Raw genomic sequence first — 23804 nt, forward strand, 5'->3', positions numbered from 1 at the left:
CGTTTTTATGACTTACTAGTGTGACTTTCCTCACCTGTAAAATGGGTAACAGGTGTCCTTAACTCAGAGATGAGGGAAGAATTAAGTAAGACAGAAAGTGCCTCGCACAATGCCAGGCCCTGTAAACACCGACCACATTTGACCTCTGCCCAGAAAGGTGGAGCATATTCAGGAGAAGTGGCCGGCTAGGACAACGTCTCCCTCCTGATGTCCTAATTGCCACCACTCTGCAGAGTCTCAGAATCAAAAGTGTGCAAATAGCAGGTGGAATTTCTCCGTTCCAGTGTCAGCCCAACCTGGCTGGTGAGGACATCTGACTCGTGAACAGCCCATTTCCCCTATTTCCCGACTCAGCTGGTGGGCGGGTGCATTTTCTCCCAGCAGGCGACAGTTTCTGGCTTGGCATGCTGGGTGTTGAGGTCCCGACGCGAGCTGGAGCCGGGGACTACAACTCCCAGCGCCACACCGGGCCGCGCATGCGCCGGCGACTGGCCGAGGGCTGCGGGGTCTCAGGGGCCACACCGGGCTCCCGGAGCGAAGGCGCTTCCGGCGCAGGTCGCGCGGCGGGGACGCAAGTTCCAGGTAGGGGAAGGCCGCCGCAACTCAAATCCACTTACACACTGGCTCTTCACGTGCCAGACTGTTGGCGAGCCCGGCCTTTGCCTTAGATCCGGCCCCTTCCTTTTCGTTCTGCCCCGCGGACTCAGGAGGACCTGCGGCGACGTCTGACACACAGGCCCCGGCCGGCCATGAAGAGCGACGCCTCCACCTCCGCAGCCCCCGTGAAGGGGCTTGGGGGGCCCCTGCGGAGCAGCGAGCCCCCGCGCGCCGCCGCGTCCTCGTCCCCCGCCGCGCACCTGCTGGAGGAGGCGGCCGATCTCCTGGTGGTGCACCTGGACTTCCGCGCGGCGCTGGAGACCTGCGAGCGCGCCTGGCAGATCCTGGCTGGCGACGCCCCTGCCGAGGGGCCCACGGGCTCGTAAGTGCTGGGCTTGGTTCCTTGCCGGGTGCTCTGGGAGGGACTTAGGTCGCAGGATTTCTGTCATTGACAGATTTCATACAAAGAGTCTTCACTCCCGGCTTTTATGAGTGGCTGGTTATGGATCCTGTGTCAATGCTACAGAGGAGGAAACTGAGGCAGCGCACGTGGAAGAAGCGGTCAAGTCGTGAAACAAGCTAGACGGAACCCACAGCCAATTCTTTGCTCTCCATTGCAGTGTAGAATGCGTGATGGAGAGCCTAGATGTACTAGTGTTCATAGTAAGTGGGTTTAGTAAGCATGTGGCAAAAGTCTTCTTCTAGGCGAGCCCTCCGCCCATGTTGTTCACTCCTGATTTTGGCCGATCATGGGGGATGCAGGAGTAGTGTTCTGGTCTTATTGAAAGATTAAAGAATTAATCCACAGGAAACCTTGGTCCTGCATTGCTCTTTCTAACGCTACCAAGTCTCCTCTGGCAGCTGAGGGCACCATTGCCATGTGGATTGTAAAGTTGGGATAGGCCACAGTGGAGGTGGAAGAGTCAAAGCTGATCCTAGAGGATAAGGAACTGAGATCCGGGGCAGTGTTTTTAGTGGGTAGGTGGGGGGGGGGGTTGTTGCAGAGAATGTTGAAGGCCTTTTTTGGCTGTTTGTGGGTACCTTACTAGATAATTCTAACAGGCTACTGTGAAGTTTCTACACTTACCACATGGTCAGAAATCTTGTTCCAAACTCATTTCTCACTAAGGAAACTGTTAGCTTCAGTTCTCCTGCCCACCCACACCTATGGACTGCAGGTTGTTTCCCTCTCAGGATCACCTTTATATTGATTGAAGCCTGATTTCACCTGAACACAAGATACACTTTGGGATTGATGTGGTCACTGTATAGGAACGAATACAGTAATTTTAAACTGGCAGAGTCCACTATGGGAAGGGGACTAGGAAGTAGTGAAGAGATCTGGTAGAGATGAACCAGTTTGGTTTGCAATACACATGTACATGGAAATAACACAAAGAATCTCCCTATATAGCTATCCTTATCTCAAACTAGCAAAAATGCCATGTTTTTCTTTATTATCTCTCATGTTTTTTCTTCAACAAAATCAGAGAACAAGAGAGTGGAACAGGTTTGGGGCGGGGAGGAGATAGTCCAACTAATATACACTCATGTAAGTAAGTGTAAAAGCGGTAAAATTAAAAAAAAAACCAACACATTGGGAAACAGCTGATTTGCCTCTAAGAAGTTCCCAGGAACTTTTAGCTTGAGGGAAAAGGGCAGCCCATAAGACACTTGTGAGGTGGTAATGGCTGCAGAGCTGGGAACTGGGGGAGAACAGTGTGTCAGGGTGAAGGTGGGAATGTATATAGAGGGGAACCACTTCTAAACTCAAATTGGTCTTTTTGCTGACAGCTCTGTGGAGGTGAAATGCTCCTTGTGTGTTGTGGGGATCCAGGCTCTGGCAGAAATGGATCGGTGGCAGGAAGTCCTCTCCTGGGTCCTTCAGTATTACCAGGTCCCTGAAAAACTACCCCCCAAAGTCCTGGAGCTGTGGTAGGTTCTTTGCTGATAATTGGATTAGTGTAGGTGCAAGAGTGTTTTCCTGTCCTCTCCTGAAATAGAACCTCATTCCCCCTTCCCAGTCCCTCCAAAGCCAGTTCTTTCCCTTTTTTTCAGACCTCTGAACATAGCAATAAAGGACGAGGAAGGAGGACTGTAGGAGTTGAATAGCAGAAAAGAAAAAGGGATATGAGATAGTGTGTTTGTTGACAAGTGGGTAGAGCCGATTGACCTGTTGCTGATCAACCTAGAAGTATCCTAGGAATTCCTAAGTGTTAACATTCTGTAGGGAAGGGCTGGAAGAAGAAGCAGCGTAGTGCTTATGAGAATGACCAGCCGTGGAACACTGACTCTTTTTTGGGGGATTGCATTATTTGGGGATGAAGCATTTTTGAAAAACATTTATATTCACATACTGTACAGGAAGGATTCATTTAGACATTTCCAAATATACTTATAATGTACCTTGGTTATGTTTGTCCCCACCATCTCTCTCCCTCACCCCTTTTTCCCCTACTTAAAAAGATTACTATACATGTCATTGTTCTATTTCATGTAAGTATTTGAAATACATTGACCAAATTCACCCTTCTTTATCCCCTTCATCCACCCTCCCCCCCACCCGCTAATACCCACTCCCTAACAGGACCTGTTTTACAATCCTGTCCTTCATTTTTAAGTCCATATTCATTGTTCAGAGGGGTTGCACAATGGTATTTCACCTGTGAATATACTGTACTTTAGTCAGATTAACCCCCTTTATTACTCTCCCTTGTCTTACCCCTATTGCCCCCCCCTTTTAACAGCTTTCAGTGTGTTTCATTATGCCATCTTTCTATACAGATGCAATATATTTCAATATTGTTCACTTTAACATTTTCCTCCCACCTGAGTCCCATTGAACAGTCCCACTATTGCACACATGTTCTGTATATAAATGTGTATATGATCATGGTTGTATTTGTGTATACATGTATCTTTTGTATCTATCTTCCACATACAGCATTCTTTTATACAGCAAAATGCAACAGCCTGGAGCTGTGCTGAATGTAGTCAGTGCCTGGCTACAAGATCCAGACAACCAGGGCCTTCCAGAATATGGAGCCTTAGCTGAACTCTACCTGCAGCGGGTGCTCCTGCCCCTGGGCCGCTTGTCCGAGGCCGAGGAGTTTGCAGTGGGCTCTCCTGCCCTTGGTGAGGAGCAGCGACTAGAAATGCTCCAGGCTGTTCATACAGTGAGGCAACAGCATAAACAGGAGCATTCAGGCTCCATGGATGTCCAGAAGCTGAACCGGGAAGGTAGGACATTGATTCTGTGTTCTTTGCAGAGGGGTCTTGTGGACTTCCTAAGAGCTTGGGAGGAGTACTTGGTATGAATAATTCTTATGTCACAGAATAGAAACCTGTTGAGTTACTTAACAAAGCCAAGCCAGACAGTTGGCTTTGAAGTTGGAATGGAAGGAGAGTCTCTATATTGGGAGGGGAGAGTTGTTACTAGGTCTGTCATCCATGGCACTTAACTCCTGAAAGTCACCTTCCCTTTAGAGTCTGATCAGTCATCTTCTCCTTGGGGTCCTTTCACTAGATCTCTTGCTTGCTTCCACCATGCTGGCGTGGATGGGATGTCATTCCTCCTTTAAATGCTGTCCCCAATACAGACACAGCTGAGATATGCTGAGATAGAAAAGAATTTAACACAATAACTTGGTAACCTGACTTATGAAATAAATTACTTGCCTTCATCCTTGGGCCCCTGTGCACAGTCTTCTGTCTTCACTTAACTAGAGCTTTTGAGGTTTTTTTTTTTTTTTTGAGCTCTACCCTGCATTAACATGCAGCTTTACACATGCCTTTTTGCTAGTGTCATATGAAGGCTCTCTACACAGGGGTAGGTGTGGGGATTGTCCTGTTTTCAAGGGATGTTAAAGGCCCTCTACTTCAGACCCTTCCTTGGTCCTTTCTTTTTCATTGAGTCTGTATATGAATACTCTCAAGGGCAGAAAGTTCCCTGTCTGCTGAAGCAGTGCATTCCATCTCTGGACAGTTTGTAGGGAAGTTTTTTCTTATGACAAATTTAATTATCTCACCTGATAGTCTTTACCCATTGATCCCTATTCTTTTTTCTTGGTACTATGTATGATAGGCCTATTTCTGCTTTTTTCTTTTTTAAATTTTACGTTAAAGCCTTTTGGCTTAGTTAGGTGATTATAATTCTGTTCTCTAAAGTATTTTTCTTTGTGCATCTGAGAGCATGAACCTGCTGAGATAGAACTCCTTGTTTGTAAGCAGGTTTTTGTTACCTATGGCTTCTGGCTCTCTGCCCTGCATTTCCTGGGGAAGAGAGGTGGAAAGAAGGGTTTGATGGCAAGTTCAGGTGGTTCTATCAGGACAAAACAAACAAAAAAACTTAAAAAAAAAAACCCTTCCCCCAAAGCCCCATTTTTAGAGCTTTTGGAATTTCCTTTTGAACTACTTCATGAGCTTCATGAGAAAATTATTTTCATTACTCTTTGCTCAACTCTTATAATCCAGCTCAAAACTCAGAACCAGGGAAGTTGATTCCCCTGACTTACCCTGAAATTATGCTCTGTGCCCTCACCAGGGTTGTTCTCCCATAAATTCCTGTCACTACTGATGTTGCTTCGCCGGCTTTGGGACTCTGCAGTGAGCCACCTCCTTTCTCTGCCCTTGAGGAAAAGCCTCTTGGCTGCCTTGATCCTCTGCGTCTTGATGTTGAGGTTTGACCCAGGTAAGTGGTGGAATCTCCATTGTTCCTGGGGAAGGGGGCTTAACAGCAGGGGGGCTATGGGAGCAGGTGTTCGTCAGCACTCATTAGAATGTGCTAGGGATGGCACATCCTAGCAACAAGGATTGAACATTGATGGAGTCATTTAGGCACTTGCTTTATCCCGGGTGAACTCTAACTAGAACTTGGAGTTTAAAAAAAAAAAAAATCTTAACACTGTTAAGTCCAAGTGTTAATACCTAATTGTTAATTCAAAACATGAAGTTGTAAATGAAAGTAGAGAACATAAAAAGAAAACAGAAATTTGAAGTTTTTCCTTTATGGCTACAGATATGATACGCAGTTTTATGTGTCAAATATACCTTCAGTCATGATTTAAAATAGCTAAATAATATTACAATTTACAGAAACTTTCATCATTGATGTAAAGGTTGAACATATTGATGACAATTCTGTTTTCTGCTTCACTGTGAAGTAGAAATGAGTTCCCTAAGTGATACTTGGGAATAGCCCTAGTTATTTCCTGAGGATTAATTGCTCAGGTATGCCGGCACTGGGCCTCAGGTGACTACTTCTTTATAAGTTAGTATTTTTTGAGACAGGAGTCCCAATTTAGCCCACGCCAGTCTGGAATTCTGTGTAGCCTGGGCTGACCTTGAACTCATGATCCTTTTGCCTCAGCCTTTTGAGTGCTGGGATTATAGGTGTGTACCACCATACTTGGCTAGATCTTTTTTGTGTTACTCTCTGTGAGAGTAATCTAATTCTCCTTTATTTTCTCGTGAATGCAGACTTAGAAGAGAATTACATAGCTTTCAAAACTGAAAGGAAAACCAGAAACTCTACTTTAGTTCTTTCTTTTTCTTTCATTTTTGGTCAAAAAAACCTAGCAACCAGAGAGGTATAATGACTAGCCCCAGGTTACACAGTTTGTCTGTTTTTAAAGTTGTCGCTTTTTGACTAAATCTTTAAATCTTCCTTATTTTCCCTACTTTCCTTTTATATGTATTCAGCTCTCTTTGAAAAAATTCTTTTGTATAGCTTAGAGTGACCTTATTATCTCCTTTGCTGGACTCTAAGCAGGAATTCCCTCTAGGCAGCTCTGTTTATTGTACAAAAAAGTCACTAGGTGGCTTTCAGAAATGCTAAGACTAGGACTGGGGGTATAGCTCAGTGGTAGTGTGCTTGTCTAGTACATATAAGACTCTGGGTTTAATCCCCAGCTCTGCAAAAAAAAAAAGCTAAGGCTAGTTTGTGTTCTTTTCTATCCACCCTTTGACTTTCTGCTTTTTTCCAGAGTCTTGATTAAAAACTTAGAAATTCCTTAGCATTCCTCTCAGTCCTTTGGTATCATAAACTCTGATCTCCTAAGAGGTGACAGCACAAAGTTGCTATTTCCAGGGCTGTTCAGACCTTCCTGAAAAGTTGCCTTGGCTCGAGAGAGAGGATAGCCTGTGAATGGGCCACAGTGAGAACTTGGAAGAAATGATGTAACAAGGACCAACTACCAAGAGCTTCCTAAAAAAATATTTTTTTAAGGGCTGAGAATGTAGCTCAGTGGTAGAGTATGTGCTTATCATGCTCTAAATCCTGGGTTCAATCAAAATAATAAATAAATAAATGACCAAATAAGCAAATGAATAATTTCCCCCCACCCTTTTTTTTGAAATGGGTGGGGGAGTCTCACTATATTGGGTCAAAGCTCTGGCCTTATGTGAGCTTCCCCTTTTTAGCCCTCCAAGTAGCTGGGACTTTTTTTTTACCCTTGGTACTAGGAGTTTGAACTCAGGGGACTTTAAGCACTTGCTGGGCAGGTAGGTGCACTACAACTTGAGTGACAACCCTGTCCTTATGCTTTAGTTATTTTCCTAAGGTTTCACATTTATGCCCTGGCTGACCTGGACCATGATCCTCCTATTGGTGCTTCCTACATTGCTGGGTGCTGGGCTGACTGATTTCTACTAACCACGCCAAGCTTTTATTGGTTAAGTTAGGGTCTTAACTTTTTGCCCAGGTTGGCTTTGAACCTCGATACTATTGCTCTCCACCTCCCAAGTAGCTAGCAGGGACATTTTTTATTTGTTTAAGAGAGAAATAAACTCAAATGGTAGAGTTCTTTAAGAAAGAAATACAGAGCTGGGGGCAGGGCTCAAGTGGTAGAAGGCCTGCCTAGCAATCATGAGTCTCTGAATTCAAACTCTGGTACTGCAAATATAAAATAAGAAGAGGCTGGTCATGGAGGCTCATGTTTGCTTATGAGACTGTGATTAGGAGATGGCGACTTGAGACCATCCCAGGCAAAACATTAGCAAGACCACATCTCAGCCAGTAAGCTGAGTGCGGGGGTGCATGATTGTGGTCCTAGCTGTGCTAGGAGGCTGAAAGTAGGAGAATCTCGGTCCAGGCCCACCTTTGGCAATAATGTAAGACTGTGTCTAAAATATAATAACCTGAAGCAAAAAGGGGTGGAGGGGTGGCTTAAGTGTCAAAGCATAAACACAAAGCTCTGAGTTTAAACACCAATACTGCCAAAAATTTTTTTTTTTAAATTTTTTAAGAAGTATATATATTCTCTGTTTTTTTTTTAAAAAAATCAGTAATTCAAACAAGGAAAACAAATAAACTTGGTAGATTTTGCTTTATTTTTAATAAAATTAATGTAGGGTAAAAATAGGTAATGCTGTCATATGGCTGTACATTTAAAAGGTTCAGCAAGGTACAAAATGTGAAAAGTGTTTCCAAATTCTTCTCCCCAGAGGCAGCTACTATTACTAGGTTTTGTATACTGGAAAGTTAGGTTAAAATGTAATAAATCTGGACCTTTTTTAAGCAACCTTAAGGTCTCTTCAGTTTAAGTGGAGAACACATACCCCAGAGGAAGTGAAATTCCTTGTTATTGAGGAGAATGTAAATACCATGAAATACGAACTTGTGCTTTAAAGCCTCCATGGGGCAAGTGAGGAGGGGAGTGGGAGGGAGCACTCACAGTTGTCTTCCCTTTCCCTGCAGCTTCTCCCTCTTCACTGCCCTTACTGTACCAGCTGGCTCAGCTCTTCCGCAGGATCCGGAAGGCCACGTTTACTCATCTTTACCCACTTGCCCTCCATGACTGAGTGGTTCTCTCTGATTGCTTCAGCCTCTCATGGTTCACACCCACAGAAGCAGAGTAGCTGGGCTTGTGTCCTGGTTCCTGTGGCTAACTGGCCCTATGGGAGTAGGCTTGACTCATTCTAGAAAGAGCAACTGAGGCAGGTGAGCCATGGTTTGCAGTGGTTTTTTTCCTTCTGTGCCTTGCAGGAAACATGGAAACAATGGGGCCGAAGGCCCAGCTGTCCAGAACAGTGCTTCTTACGCCTGGGAAGAAGTTTGGAATAGTGGGTGTGTTTGGGAAACATTCCCTTTTCTTGGCAAAGATGGGTGGCTTTCCAGGTCAAGGTATTGATGGAGCTGGAAGTTCAGAAAAATCCTAGAGGAGTAACCCTTGGCCTTTCACTTCCCTGAAAATTGTATTTCTGATAATTTCCCCATGAAGCAGTACCTTAATTATTCAGAGTGAGTTCAGAAGGGCCTTTTTCTTCTCTCCTACAAATGTTGGTATAATTAATTACATGTGGTCCACCAGTGTGGCCCTCCAGTGGCCATAAGTCCTCCCATTGCTTGAGGTTTCTCACAGTTAAGACAGGACAGGGCTTCAGAAGCACCCTGCTGACCACAGGGAGCAAAATGAGCCCTGATCACTGGGGAAAGTGATCTTGCTAGGTACCTCTTGGTCTTCAGCTCAGTTTTCTAACGTGTTAGTAGCCAAGTCCTGCCCTGTTGCACTCAGTATCTAACTGCTCTCCTCACCATTGCCCTCTGCATGCCCTGCAAACTTTGTCCCATGGCTGTTTCCTCAGGTATCTTTGCCTCCTTGGTACACACCATGGTTCCCCCTATGTCCTGTTATCCTAGTTATTCTATTGTTTGTATAATGCATAAGTTTTTCAGCTTTTGTGTCCTTGAAAAGTAGGCCAGCCTCAGAGGCTGATGAGCTGAAAATGGAATTGGGTAATCAGGTGAGGTGGAAGGTCTGTGTGGGGGCTGGGTGGAGGAATAGCATGAGTTTTGAAGGCAGTGAACAGTAAACCTCAGGAGAGGAGGTATTGGAACTGTGGTATTGAGGAATTGAAACATTTCAGCTTTCTTCGGTGTGTCTGTCTGTGTAAGTGGATGCAGGTTACCCTGTGCTGTCAAGATGGTGGAAGGCCTCAAGCTTGCCGGTGCGGGGGGGTATGCCATTGAAGCTAGGGCCTTGGTCATTGTGACTGCCAGGAATATAAGGGGTGCTGTTGGCTTTTTGTTGGTCTACTTAGAAATTGAGAGTTAGGACTTCTCTTTAGTAAAGGAAACTTCACAGGTACTTAGAATTTTATCTAAATCCCTAGGACATAGTCTAACTCTGTAGGAAACCAATCTATGGTTCTTTTAATATGGGTTTTAAATAGAGTTTTGACTCCCGGGGAGAGAAAGGGATTCAGGTAAGATTTGAAATCCCTCCTTTAGAATTACTTCTTTTTAAAAAAATTTTTTATTAGCATGAATTAATTATACAAAGGGGTTTCATTGTGGTATTTAAATACATGCATATAATGTACTTTGATCAAATTCACCCTGTCTATATTACTCTTCCTTAACCCCTTTTCCTCCTCCCCTCTCCTTTTTTGACAGTTTTTAGTGGGTTTTGTTGTGATGATTTTGATCGGATTCTCCCCCTATTACTCTCTCCTTTTCCCCTCCAACTACCTGCCCTTTTTTCTTTTTGAGGCAGGGTCTTGCTATGTTGCCTAGGCTGCCCCAAACTCCTGGGCTCAAGTAATACTCCTCCCTCAGCCTCCCAACTAGCTGAGACTCATTCCTGGCTTAGAATGATTTCTTAAGCTGGTCCCATTCACTCTCCTACAGAGAACTCTTTAATAGCTTCCACAGCCCACAGAATGAAATCCAGATTCTTCTTCATAGAAGTTAAGGTCTGTTGTGTGCAGGTTTTGTCTGACATCCCTACTTTGCTGTGTGGTCTTTGCTCCTTAGGCACAGTGCCCTCCAGCTGCCCTCCAGTCAGGGTTTCCTGACCCAGTGCTTGCCCTGTGCTTTGTCTCTCACTGTTCCTGTGGAGAAATCATCATCTGCTCTGCTAAGAAAGCTCCGTGACCTTCTAGGCTTGATCCGGGGTACCTCTGGGAATCCTTTTCTTACCCTCCCTCCTTCCAGTCCCCTGTCTCATATGCCTCCTGTAGTAGTGACCTCATAGTTGTGGAATTCCTTGTTAACGCCATCACTGTGAGCTCTTTGGAGGTGGGCAACAAGGCTGTGGCAGTGGACAAGTGAGGCTTAGATCCCTGCTCTGCTGTGTGGGTGACTGTTGTAGTAGTTTCACCTTTCTCAGCCTTAGGTTCTTACCTGTAAGTCACTTCTTATCTTACAGGGACTCTCAGATGAGTAAAAGTAGTACTTAGGAAGTGCTTGGCACCATCTCTTGCCCCAAGGAGGAGCTCTTGTGAGTGGTTGCTGTCCCCAGCCCCAGCTTTTCCCAGTGCCCAGCCAAAGGCTAGGAGTGAAGGTGCTCAGAGGGGTTGCTGAATAGGTTGACTTAAATGACATAAGCAGGTTATGTGCCTTTGGTGATGCTGTGGTTTTGTGTTGTGAAACCCTGAACATAAAGAAGTCTTGGTTATGCCCAACTCATTTTTGTTTTCTCTGCTGAGGTTCTCCAGTGTGGTTCTGTTGGCACCCTCTGGTTGTAGTCCTGGTCTCGAACTCTCCAGTGGCCACTGCCTAGTTAGATTGGGAACTCAGAACCCAAACTGCTCCTGTGAACTTAACCTTTCCCATGGTCTTCAAAACTGTGTTGAATGAGATCAAAGTGACTTATACCTGCATCATGCAGTGCAGTAGCCATCAGCTGAATGTAGATTTTGAGCATTTGGAATGTGGCTAGTCCATGTTGAATCATTCTGTAATTGTAAAATACACACTGGATTTTGAAGACCAAGTACTAAGAAAAGAATGGAAACTCAAGTCATTTTTTAATATTGATTGCATGTTGAAATGAAAATATTTTGGATATATTGAATTAAATAAAATCTATTAAAACTAATTTTATCTTTCTACTTTTTGCAGCGAGGCTCCTAGAATGTTTAAAATGATCTATGTGGCTAACATTTGGACAGTGCCATTTATACACATGATACACATCAGCCTGCTCAGAAGGGATGGGCATCAAAGAAGAGCAGTGGCACATTGGATTTGGGGGATGTGGGGTCTGGAAACAACCTTGGGTGAAGATGGTATCCTTCAACTGCCTTCTTTCTCAGTTAATGAAACTAAACCCCAGAAAGATGAAACCATTTGCCCCAAATCATAGAGCCTGAATAAGCCCAAGTCTTCTGACTCTCAAGCCTGGTGTCCTCACTTGCCCCCAAATCCTCATTCTGTCACTCCCTGGCTAAAGCTCACTGTTAATAGGCAGATGTATCTGGGGGCTAGTGTTCATTGGTTCTGCAGGGGTCTGAAAGTATGGGATGTAGAGCACACATTTCTAACTTCACAGGTATCTAGGAGGGCAAGTTCTGTGGTCACATGGGAGGTTGGGGGAATGTAGTGAAGTGGAGAGTAAAATTAGCTACTGTGGGTGATGGTGGGATGGGGGAGTTAGGGAGCTGGGCAGCAGGATGGCTAGTATGTGGAGGAGGACATTAGGTTTGAGAAAGGGGTTCAGGAGGGATGAAGGAACATTTCATAGCTCTGTGCAGGTGAGCCTTCATTTTTGCATTTTGTAACTGTATGTGTGTGAAGACTTTAATAATAGAGTTTTGTATATATGGCACTAAATACAAAAGGTCAAAAGGTGGTCATGGAAATGAAAGTCCACCCCTTCTACCTGCTCATTTGCCATACCCCTATTTTCTGCTGAAAGTCTGTTCACTTCAAAAAGTCATATTCTTTGATATTAAATTTTTCTTTCTCTTTACCTGTTATACACCCTGTGCCACACTTAAAAAATGAAACACATAATGTGAGGCTTTGTAACTATGAGCACATAGTTGAGGTGCCTTACTTTTCATGGACATGCTGATTCTTCATAGACATGCTGCACCTGTCTACCTCTTCCTGTGAATGTGTTGACATCTCTCTGATTCACATGCAGTGCCAACTATCCTAGCTGAGTGTGTGGGGGGAACAGACCTTTTTCATACTTTGGACATTTTTTTTTTTTCTAAATCTACACTGAAGCAGTCTTTGCCATCTGGGTAAAACAGTGAGAAGAAATGGAAGGAAGAGAAAGGCCTGCATGAACTGCAAATAGGGTACTACCAAGGACCTCACCTCTCTTTTCCCTCCTTTTATGGAAAAGCTCAGGGTCAATGGACTTTGACTTGGCCACCCACAGGTAGAGCTGTTGGAATTCTACTGAATTTATCTCAGGCTTGCTTAGTCAAGCTGCCTGTCGCCTGGCCAAGATTGGTCTCATTGCCCTACTCTGGTATCTCCTTGGAACTTATTTTGCTTTTTTCCTCTGGAAACGTTAGTATTTTGGACTGGAAAAAAGCTGAATTAAAGGCAATGGGCAGGCCAGAGGCTGGTGGCTCATGCCTATAATCCTAGCTACTCAAAAGGCAGATACCAGGAGGATTGTGGTTCGAAGCAAACCTGGGCGAAATAGTTCATGAGACCCTATCTTGAAAAAAACCCATCACAAAAAAAAGGGATAGTGGAGTGGCTTAAGGTGTTGGCCTTGAGTTCAAACCCGGGTTCTGAAAAAGAAAAAATGCAATGGGTACAATGCCTTGAGCAGCTTATCAAACCCTTCCCTGTGCCATTTCTCCAGTGAGGAAGTAGGCATCCAAATACTGTTTGCCAGTATCTAGACCTTTTGAAAAAACAACAAATATTTTCCTTTTTTTTTTTTGTTTTGTGGTACTGAACATTGAATCCAGTGCTTCATGCATACTAAACACAAGCTCTACCACTGAGCTTTTCCCCCAGCCCTGTTTTCCTTATCTTAAAGCAATGCTTAAAGTAGTCCCTGCTTATCTGAGGTTTCACTCTACAACCTGTTACCCATGGTCAACATTGAAGAGGACCAACCCTATATATACAGTACAAGGTATTTTGAGAGAGAAAAGGGAGACCATATTCACATAACCTGTTGCAGTATAATATAGTTGCTTTATTTTTATTATCATAATGAATTCCTGTACCTAATTTATAAATTTCATCACAGATATGAATATATAGGAAAAACATTGTAGATACAGAGTTTGCTACTATCCATAGTTTCAAGCATTCACTGGAGGTCTTGGAGTATCCTCCTTGGAATAGGAGAACAGAAATTCCTGTATGTATGTTTTAGAAAATATTAAAGTACAGGCTTTGTGATCTACCTAATCAGTGGTAATCACTGTTAAGATGGCAGCCCAGGCCCGTGAGAACTAGTGGAGAAAATGGCATTGAAGGCTAGGTTTGTGCATGAGAGGGACTGGGTGTCCTCTGCTCCAGAGAGGGAATGTGATCTCGGAAAGGGCAGGCTGGGGGCAAGGGGCTGTACAGAACTGCTTTTCTCTGTGGGCTGGGCCAGATCTGAACATGTGGGCTGGGATTTTATTCTCATGCTACTGAGCCAAGTTCATTTACCAATAGCCTCTGTGACACTTTTAACATTCTCTTGTCACTTTTGTACTACCTGAAGTGGGGGGTGGGGTGTTAAGAGTTGAAAAGATAATATCCAGAGACTTGGTTGAAAACCAAAGGATTTTTGTAGAAGTATATTAGGTCAGGAAAAAAGCAACTTAACAGTAACACCAACATTTTTATATGGAGAGGTTTCTTGGGCAGAAAACCAATTTGTGTGGTCCTTAAAATGTAACTGACAGGTTCTTGCCCTCAGAGATCTTAAGTTTTAGAAAAAAGGCATTTATACCCTCTCTCTTCCCTGTGCTAGGGGATCAAACCCAAGGGCCTCATACATTCTATACAAATGTTCCACCACTGAGCCACACCTTATCCCCTATACTTGTCCATAAAAGACTTATTTTCCAAGGGCAGTAGAACACCATCCGTTCCTTGCATTTTGTATCATCTCTGTCCTCACTGACTTCTCCGTTTCCTTAGCATCTCTTTTTCTCTTGGCCTTCGAACTCAGTGTAAGTACACCTTCAGGGTTCTGCCTACAGCTTTTTTCTTTCTACACACGCTCCTTCAGTGACTTGTTTTTCTTCTGTAACTTCTACTACCACCTTTATCTGGATGTCTCCTTGCCTTCAGCTCCATCCCTGACCTCTCAGGATTTGTCTAACCCATCTCCAACTACACAGAAAACTTGGACCCACACTGTCTTCTCCATGTCCCCCATGTTAGCCTGTTGTCTTTGTTGTTGTCTAGTCAGCTTTACTCTCAAGCCCACTCAAGCCCAGTGATCTTTCCTGTACTTCATTTCCCATGTCTGTTTAACCTTCAGATATTAACTGATTTTCCAGCCCAATTTCTCCTGTGAGGCTTTGCTGGTACTCTCACTACTACAATGATATTTCCCTTTTCTGTCATTCTCTTTCTCTTAATAGTCAAACCATTTATTTTTAGTCAGTGGACATTTGTTCTTTCACTGTTAGGAAGAGTTAGTTATCTCTTCAACTGGATAGATTCCTTTTGTGTGGTGTGGGGGTCATCCTTTCTAACAGAACAGTAATAATAACAATAGCTAACATTTGTAAGGTGTTCACCATGTGCAAGGCATGTTTTTTTTTTTCTTTTTTGTGTTGGGTATTTTCAAGATAGGGTCTCATGAAGTATTTGCCTGGGGCAAGTTTCCAACTGTGATCCTCCTGATCTCTGCCTCCTGAGAGGCTAGGACTACAAGTGTGAGTCACTGGTGCCTGGCACAAGGCACGCTTTTTTAAAAAAATGTTTTTGAGACAGGATCTCACTACATAGCCCAGGCTGGCCTTCTGCTTTTGCTTCCTAAGTACTGGGATTACAGGCATATACCTCCCTGATTGGCTTGCTAGACACCTTTTTAAAGCACTTTATATTAATAAATTGAATCTTATACTGAATCAACAGGTGGGTATTATTATCTCTATTTTAGAGATGACAAAACAGACACAGAGATGATTTTAACTTGCCCAGCATTCCACAATGGTAGAACTGGGATTTTTACCTATACTTGCCAGGCACCAGGGATCATGTTCTAGCTCCCCTATTGTACCTAGAATGAGGCCCTGCTTGGAAGAGGCCATGTAATGAAGATTTATTAGATGAATTTCAATTTTGGCCTTGAGAATTAAGAGGAAAGAAGAAATAGAAGTAGCAAAATTAGGGGAGCAGGACTAGAGGTGTGGCTCAAGTGGTAGAGTGCTGGCCTAGCAAGTGTAAGGCCCTGAATTCAATCCCCAGTACCACTAAAAAAAGGGGGAGTAATAAAGTAAGCATCAGGATGAGGGTGGTGGGAGGGAGGAAGCATATGACTTTGGCACCTATTTTGGTAGTGTTCTTGCCAGGAGGTCACTTTTTTTCCAGAAGGAGAGAGCAGGCGGTGTTCCTTTCCAAATGTACCAGTGGTGACAGCCTGTGGGTGAACTTCTATAGATACAAATACAAGCTGGTGGTTCCATCAGATAACTCACATGGATGAGCTAAACTCTTAAGTTACTAGTGAGTGGCCTTAGCTAGATCCCAGTGAAGGGACTGTTTTCTCTGAAAGGAGCCATTATGCGTCTTTGGTCCTCTTCAAAGTGTTGTCCAAGAGTTTTGCTCACATTCCCAGTGCCAAGCTGGGAGTTGGTAAAATTGCCTTATTACCCTACAAGAGACACTGCCCATTCCCAGTCTCTGAGGCATTGCTCTGGCAGTGGATGACAGTCTCCTTCCAGTGAGCACCCACTGCTCCAGAACATCTGAAGATCCTACCCGCTCTGCTCTTAGTACTCATTGGTGATCTGCCCTGTTCATGGATTTCATGGTCTTCTAGGTGTTAATTAATCTGTCTTCTGAGGTGCTAAAGACAATGACTAAAACCCATGTCCTATTATTGCTAGGATATTTACTATAAGGCTTTTATTTTTCTTTTTTGGTACTGGGGATGGAACCCAGGGCCCCAAGGCAAAATCTCCACTGAGCTGCACTCTCAATTCTTGCAATGGAATGCTTTTTTTAAATGTAGATTTTTGACATTTTTATTTGCATATATTAGTTGTACAGGGGGGTTTCATTGTCACATGTCCAAGTATGTTTACGGTGTACCTTGGTTAGATTCATCCCCTCCATCGTTCTCCCTTACCTCCTCCCTCCTACTTAAAATACTCTCAACAAGCTCATCGTTCTATTTTTATACAAGTATATAAAGTACATTAACCTTATTCCTCCTCCTTCATGCTCTATTTACCCTACCCATGCCACAACTCCTCACCCCTCAACAGGATCTGGTTTTCATTTTTCTTTCTGTTTTTTTTTTTTTTTGGCAGAACTGGGGTTTAAACTCAAGGTCTTATCCTTGCTAAGCAGGTGCTCTACCTCTTGAGCCCAGTCCACCAGCCCCAGTCTTTCATTTTTCAAGTGTATATTCCTTGTTCAAAGGGCTTTCACCCACGAATATATTGTATTTTAATCAGATTAACCCCCTCTATTCCTCTCCCATTCCCTTCCCCCACAACTTTCAGTGTGTTTCATTATGCTATCTTCCTACACAGATGAATAGATAGAGAATTATTCATTCTCTATCATTGTTTTCCTCTCCCTAGTCCCTCCAAATAGCCTCACTATTACAGACATGTTCTATCTGTCTGTCTGTCTGTCTATCTGTTTATCTATCTGTGTATATGTATATATGATCATGTTTGTGATTGTGTATACATTTGTCTTTTGGATCTAACTTCCACATAGGAAAGAAAACATGCATCCAGTCTTTCTGAATCTGGCTTACTTTATGTAACATGATCTCCAGTTTCATCCCAATGGAATACTTTTGCTGTACAAGTGACTGGCAGTGTGGGATGGAGTTTAAGAGTGTAGACCTTCAGAGATGCCCAAGTTCACCTCTTGAGTACCCTACTTTGACTTTTTACAATTCACCTTTCCTGTGCTTCAATTTCTTTACCTAAATGAGGATATTGTACAGCACTACTTCAACTTCATAGTTGAGAAGATTAAATGATGTTAATGCACTGTGAAACACTTCAAAAGTGCATGGTATATTGTGAACAGGTGCTGCTTATCATTGCTGTTGATTAAGTGTGAAATGGGGGTGTGTTCAGAAGTAGTAGAACTTAGTTTTATATATATATATATGAATGCTGGAAAGGGAACCCTCTGATTCCTGGTTCTCAGCATAGACTCTAGTGTCTGCAGAGGTCTCTAATTAAAGAAGTATTAGCCTTTTAAATTTGTGTCAAATGAGCAAAAGTCTAAACAAACCCTGAGAAGTATTAAATAATACATGCACATATGCAATGGAGTAGTGAAGACAATACATAATATTAAGGGTTACTAGATATCTAAGTCTTTTTATTAAAGTAGATAAAAACTATTTAAGGGCTAGGATTGTAGCTCAGTGGTAGAGTGCTTGCCTAACATGCACAAAACCCCTGGGTTGCATCCCTAGTACTACAAAATAAACTGTTCAGAATATGTGCATGAAATAGATTAAGTAACCATTGACTTTTGCATGTAAGCACACTTAGTTGGATTATATTAGGTTTAAATAGTACACTAGGTTTTCATGTAATTTACACAGGCCATCTGGGCTGTTTAAAATAATCAGATACTAGACTACAAAATAATATGTTCTCTGTTTTGACTTTCAGTTAAGGCTTCTAGGAAAAGGAAAGTGGGCTGGTGACTGACTGGGGAGTTAATAGAGCTTATGAGACAATATTTTTGGTTAAAGATAAAGGTTGGAAATATGTGGACAAGGTGGTGTAAATGTGCTCTGGAAAATAGGCAAGAAAGCCAGGCCTGGTGATCTGCATCTGTAGTCCTAGCTACTCACAAGGTGGGATAATCACTTGAGCTCAGGAGTTCATACTAACCTGAAAACAGTGAAGCCCTCACAAAACAACAACAACAACAACAACAACAACAAGACCAAGTGTGCACTATAGGGAAATGTATAGGTGAGTATGTCTTTTCTGATTTTTATAAGGACACATGCCATTGAGTTCAGGACCCACCCTAATCCAGGATGATCTCATCTTGACATTCTTAATTACATCTGCTAAGACCCTTATTCCAAATAATGTCACCTTCTGTAGTTTCAGGGTGAACAGATCTTTTAGGACCACAATTTGGCCCACTGATCCATGGGGTAGACATGCAATATTGCTGCCTGTTAATATGTTGTCTGTTTCAGTTCTTTCCAACTTTTTGCTTATACAAAGATCACAGCTCTACTTAAGACACATGTACTGTGTTCACTAGTGAAAATGACAGGATTAGAGGCCATGACTAATGTGATAGAGTGCCTGCCTAGCAAGTCCTAAGCCTGAGTTCAAATTCAGTACCAGTAAAAATTAAAAAAAAGAACCAGTGAAAATGGTAATACTATTTTTGGAGAAGGGGTGTTTTCTTGGGATTTATGGCATTAGCAGTGAGAACAGTTTCCTCTTATAACATCCTGCCAGGATATGGACCAGAAAGATTCAATCATTTTTTAATACACCTAGTAATATGTGACATAAATGAAAAAAATTAGACAATTCAACCAATTCCTTCAAGTCTGAAAGGACAGAAAAAGGTGAAAAATGAACTATGCACAGAATACCAAGATCTCACAGAGAAGACAATGTACTGACAGTCTTATCTTTTCTGTGGTGCTATTTCATCCCACACAGACCTGTTGGTGCTTTTTTCCAGGTTGGCAGCTGATGAAGGTAGGGACCTGAGCTATAATAGAGCTTTATGTGCAGTGAGGGCAAGAGCTCACCTTGTATCCAGTGGAGCCAATTTGTGAAAGAATGAGCTTTTTCTAGTCTCAGGCTTAATGGTCTCTGCATTTTGCTATTTGTCCTTGACTCCCAGCTCCTACCACTCAATGCCTCATGTTCTCTTTTGCTGAGTTCTGTGGGACCAACTGTGGTCCCACAGTATTATCCCACAACTATTGTCATCATTTTAAGTCTCAGATCCATTTGTTAAGTGGGGATAATAATAATTTAATTTCAGAGATTTGATATAAGAAGTAAATGAAATAATGCTCAGAATGCCCTTAGTAAAGCATTTGGCATATAGAAAGTGCTTGTTATCAGAGAATTTAAAAAAGAAATATGCAAATATCAAGATTAACTTTTCCTGAGTGAGTGACAGAAATTATCCTACCTTTTTTTCAAACAAGTGTGGCTCAACATTTTAGGTGATCACTATAATTATTATATTGAATAATATCCCACAGCACAAAAGCTCATAAAAGAAGATAGACACCTGGTAACTGGAATGTGTTGGAGGTGGGGGTACTTCGTTTAAAAGACCTTTAAAACACAGCATGGATTGGATGTCACTTTCTCCATCTGCATAAAGGGGCCTCAAGAGAAACAGAACAAATAGGAAATACCTATTATGCACCTATGTATTTAGATAAAGATATAAAGTGGTTTATTTATTTTTGCAGTGCTGGGGATCAAACCTAGGACCTTGCACATGCTAGGGAAGCACTCCACCTCTGAGCTACACTCCCATCCCTTGAGATTCATTACAAGGATTATATCATTATGGAGACGGAGAAGCCCTAAGATCTACAGTAGGCAGGCTGGAGACGTAGAAGAGTTGATGGTGTAAGTTCTAGTCCAAAGGCAGGAGAAGAGCAAGGTCTGAGCTTAAACAGCCAGGCAGGTAGAAATCCCCTCCTACTCAGACTTTTTGTTCCATTTTGTTACTCATTTGATTGGGTGAGGTCCCTCCACATTAAGGAAGGCTGCTTAACTTGGTCTACAAATTCAAATGTATTTCACCTAGAAACACCCAGATGTTTGACCAATCCCTGGATACTCTGTGGCCCAATTAAACTCATACATAAAACTAGATACCTTAGGGACTAGAAAGTAAGTCCTTTTGCCTTTCCGGCCTAGTTCAGGGAGGAAAGCGTAGGACTGGAGGTGGGAATGGAAGGAATGATAATAGACCTGGGATGCCACAGGTCAATAAAGTACACTTTTTACTCTAAGGCCATGTCAGTCTTCTCAGCCTGCCAACACAAAATACCACAGACTGGGCAGCTTAAAGAGCAGAAATTTATTTCTGGAGGCTGGGAGTCAAGGTCAAGTACAGAAAGTCTGTTTCTCCTGAGGCCTGTCCTATGTGTGCATATGGCCACCTTCTCTCTGTGTCTTCGCTTAGCCTTCCTTCTGTGTGAATGCATTCCTGAGGTCTCTTCCTCTTATAAGGACACCAGTCCTATTGGATTAGGATCCCACCCTTCTGACCTCATTTAACTTAAATCTTAAAGGGCCCATTTTCAAATATGGTTACATTGTGGGTTGGGTGGGGACACAATTCGATATACAACAACCAACCTTCTTTTTATCTCCCTAGAATGAAAAGACTCAGTATTTATGGAGTATTATATATGCCATAGCTTTCCCCCACCTAGGTAAAGATGAGATGTTCAAGGATATTATAATGAAGTGAAATTGAATGCCATTGTTATTATTACTATTGTCATAACTTTATCCTGTGACATTAAGAGCCTGTTCATAATATATTTGGTGATTTACAAAGAGAACTTGAAAAATCAACTTATTCATGTTTTCAATTCAGTCATGTTTTCTGAACCCTCTAATGCACTAGACCAGATACTTTTTCTGGTGTGGGGAAAGGGGAATGAGCAATACAACCCCTGCCTTCCAGGTGTTGTAGTTTTATAGGAGGGCTGGAACACATGCACACGCACACACCCACCCCTATAATACAAAGTTGATGAAATAGTGAAAAGTAGCTGGGCACCAGTGGCTCACATCTGTGATCCTAGCTAATCAGGAGAACCATGGTTCGAAGCCAGCCCAGGCAAATAGTTTGCAAGGCCCTATCTTGAAAAACTCTTCACAAAAATAGGGCTGGTGGAGTGGCTCAAGGTGAAGGCCCTAAGTTCAAGCCCTGGAACCACACACACACACACAAAATTGAAAAATAAATGCTATAGAAAAAGTAGAATATGCTATGGGGGTTTGGAAGAGAAACGTGGAGCAAATAATTGTTACGCTTTATTGAGCATTTGCTATGAGCTTGGCATAATTAGCTTAATCATGAGTCTTAATTTTCAGGATCTCGCATTATAACTTCAACTGATAACTTAGTAAGAATGCTATCAGAAGGGCAAAGCATTGTGTTCAATACTTTTAGTTGCAAAGATGATTAAAACATGTTCTATCCTTAAGAGACTCATAAATAATAAAATATATGAATGGATGGCCAGCAGAACAAATTGTTACATAGATAAGGAAAAAGCTGTTTTCATTCTCTACTTGTCAGAGATTGGCACCTAGGAGTGGAAGGGAAGGTGAATCTCTAGATATGCTCTTGGAAACTTTGGTCAAAGCAGCTCTATGTGGCAGAATCTTAAGAAAGAGCTGTGCAGTCAGTAGTGACTGTGTTCAGCTGCCTGAGGAAGTGCCAGAAAACAGAAGCTAGATTACACTTTCAGCATGAAGTGAGATCAAGGAACAAGAACTATATCCAGCCCAGTCCAGCTTAGAAGTAGAGCCAGTTTAATAACGTGACCCACATCTAAAGTGGTCCAGGGCCAGGCGCATCTCCCCTGCCCTCCCCCAATTAGAGTGAGTAAGAGGAATTCCCTTGCCCTTCAATATCACTTGTGGCTACAAAGATAACCACAGTTCTGGTGAACATAGGAGAAGTGATGCAGACACATTTGGAGCTAAAAGTAGGAAGAGATCAAGTAGGAATGGATCAAGGAGAGAGATTCGAGAATAGTGGCAAGGGAGGTACACAGTGTAGTGAAAACTGATAAGTAAGTACTGCTGAGCACCAGGAGCTCTATGTCTGTGGGCATTGGAAGCAGATGCAGGCTTCCAGAGCGGAGCACAACTTGCCCAAGTACACACAGAACAAGCAACAGACCAGCGAGACTTGCCCTTGGTCCTGCTTGCTCTCCTGGATTGAGGTGACTGAAGTCAAGGAAACCAGTGCTTTCCTTGCTGGCAACAAGAAGAGGATGGAAGCTTGGGAGAAATGAACGGTTTGTCTCTGTGTTCACATTGCTTTCGTGAGCAGCCAGAATTATAATCACTGATCTCAGAGTGGATGTGGAGGATGTGTGTTACACGTGCGCTTTGGCACTAGGATTGCCTCCCCCGCCCAGAGCCCAGGAACCCAACAGCGCACTTCTCAACCGTGAAGCAACCAGGGCGGGCCGGAGGATCCTGGCCGGAGATTTGAGCCGCTGATCGGCGGGGAAGTGTCTTTGTGACCTGCTCCGTCCCTCCCCTCCCCGGGCACTGTGATGCCGCCCGGCAGCTGCTGGCCCGGTCTGTCTGTCCCCGGGCACCCTCCCGCCCAGTGTGTCACAACAGCGGAGGCGGCGGTATCTGGAGCAGTTGGGGTGGGCAGGCCCAGCTGGGAGGCGAGCGGGCGAGGCGAGCGGCAGCGATGGTGAGCTTTTCCTGGCTGGGGTGGGGGTGGCGGTGCGCAGCAGGTGCCCTGATAAGAGCTGTGTGTATGCGGGCGGTGGAGGGGGTTCGAAGAACTCGAAGTTTAGGGGTCGAGGGGTGTCAGTTTAGGGTCTCGGGGCTCACACCTTTTTACGGGACAGGTCGCACCCGGGGCCATTCCACTTATCTTGGGAGGGGGGCGAGTCGTCCCTTAAAGGGGACCTATGGAAGATTTGCGGAGGCAGATGAGAGTGGGGAAGACATGGGGAGCCTGGTGGAGAAGCGACTGACATTCTGGGGGGAACTCCGGTTGGACAGCTTGTGGGATTCCAGACAGGTAGGGGCGGCAGTGGCGGAAGGGAGGAGGAGATGCAGTTAAGTCCCCAAACCTAACAAAATGTGTTTGGGCCCCAGAATGTGACAATGGACTTAGGGCGTCACAGGTCCTCCACGTCTGGGTTATGCTCCGCTCGCATCCTCAGGCCATTCGCTTGGGTTTGGGGTGCCCACAACTATAGCGCGGCCGGGGGCTGTGGCATCACTAACTTCCCGGGCGCCTGGCACCTTGTCAACTTACCAGTTTTTCCCGAGGTCAAAGTCAGACGGGCTTTGGCACTAGCAGTCTTCCTTCCCAAAGGGGACCTCAGCCTTCTCGTTTTGTTTTCTATCCTGGCTTACCGGACTCAGTGGCCCAGCTCCTTTCCTCGCCCCTGCGTCTATCTCCATTGGCAGCTCCCGACCCCATTGCTGGACAGGGCTCTTTTAAGTTGGGTAGTTCCACTCTGTACAAACTCTTCCTCCCTCCCACTCCCACGGTGGCTAAAATTCGCCCCCAATCCACTTCCCGAAACCCCCAGGAATCTTTCCCAGAGCCCCGATCTGGAAAGGTGGGT

The 23804-nt window shown here is 43.8% G+C and overlaps 2 protein-coding genes across 6 annotated transcripts in view; both read left to right on the plus strand.

Moving 5' to 3' along the window:
* The first annotated feature begins 357 nt into the window (after positions 1 to 357).
* On the plus strand, positions 358 to 11417 carry Pex26 (peroxisomal biogenesis factor 26). Of its 3 annotated transcripts, XM_074076464.1 has the most exons (6): positions 400 to 582; positions 708 to 979; positions 2392 to 2532; positions 3542 to 3837; positions 5141 to 5287; positions 8582 to 11417. In XM_074076464.1, exons 2-6 carry the CDS (start codon positions 750 to 752, stop codon positions 8752 to 8754), a joined length of 987 nt encoding a protein of 328 aa, XP_073932565.1. In that variant the 5' UTR covers positions 400 to 582; positions 708 to 749; the 3' UTR covers positions 8755 to 11417. The 3 variants fall into 3 exon arrangements, with proteins under 3 accessions (XP_073932563.1, XP_073932564.1, XP_073932565.1); XM_074076462.1 differs by having other exon boundaries at positions 358 to 979; positions 3557 to 3837; XM_074076463.1 differs by lacking the exon at positions 8582 to 11417 and adding an exon at positions 8294 to 8430 and having other exon boundaries at positions 386 to 979.
* Positions 8396 to 23804, plus strand: part of Tuba8 (tubulin alpha 8) — a 33622-nt gene continuing 18213 nt past the window's right edge. The window contains exons 1-2 of one of the 3 annotated variants that reach the window (XM_020185920.2): positions 8396 to 8536; positions 11441 to 22499. Coding sequence is in view for 2 of the 3 variants with exons in the window: in XM_074076460.1 (XP_073932561.1) it covers positions 23174 to 23248 (75 nt within the window). In the remaining variant the exon portion in view is untranslated. Of the gene's footprint in view, positions 8537 to 11440; positions 22500 to 22537; positions 22913 to 23016; positions 23249 to 23804 lie in introns of those variants that run through there. The other 2 variants (XM_020185919.2, XM_074076460.1) reach the window with 2 other exon arrangements.

This window comes from Castor canadensis, chromosome 6, assembly GCF_047511655.1.
Source record: "Castor canadensis chromosome 6, mCasCan1.hap1v2, whole genome shotgun sequence".
NCBI classification, from domain to species: domain Eukaryota; kingdom Metazoa; phylum Chordata; class Mammalia; order Rodentia; family Castoridae; genus Castor; species Castor canadensis.

Excerpts from the sequence above, each read along its gene's own strand:
- Pex26 (XM_074076464.1), top strand. The coding sequence starts at position 750 with ATGAAGAGCGACGCCTCCACCTCCGCAGCCCCCGTGAAGGGGCTTGGG. Across the intron at positions 2,533-3,541 it reads CCCAAAGTCCTGGAGCTGTG|CATTCTTTTATACAGCAAAA; the intron begins GTAGGTTCTTTG and ends TTCCACATACAG. Across the intron at positions 3,838-5,140 it reads CCAGAAGCTGAACCGGGAAG|GGTTGTTCTCCCATAAATTC; the intron begins GTAGGACATTGA and ends TGCCCTCACCAG.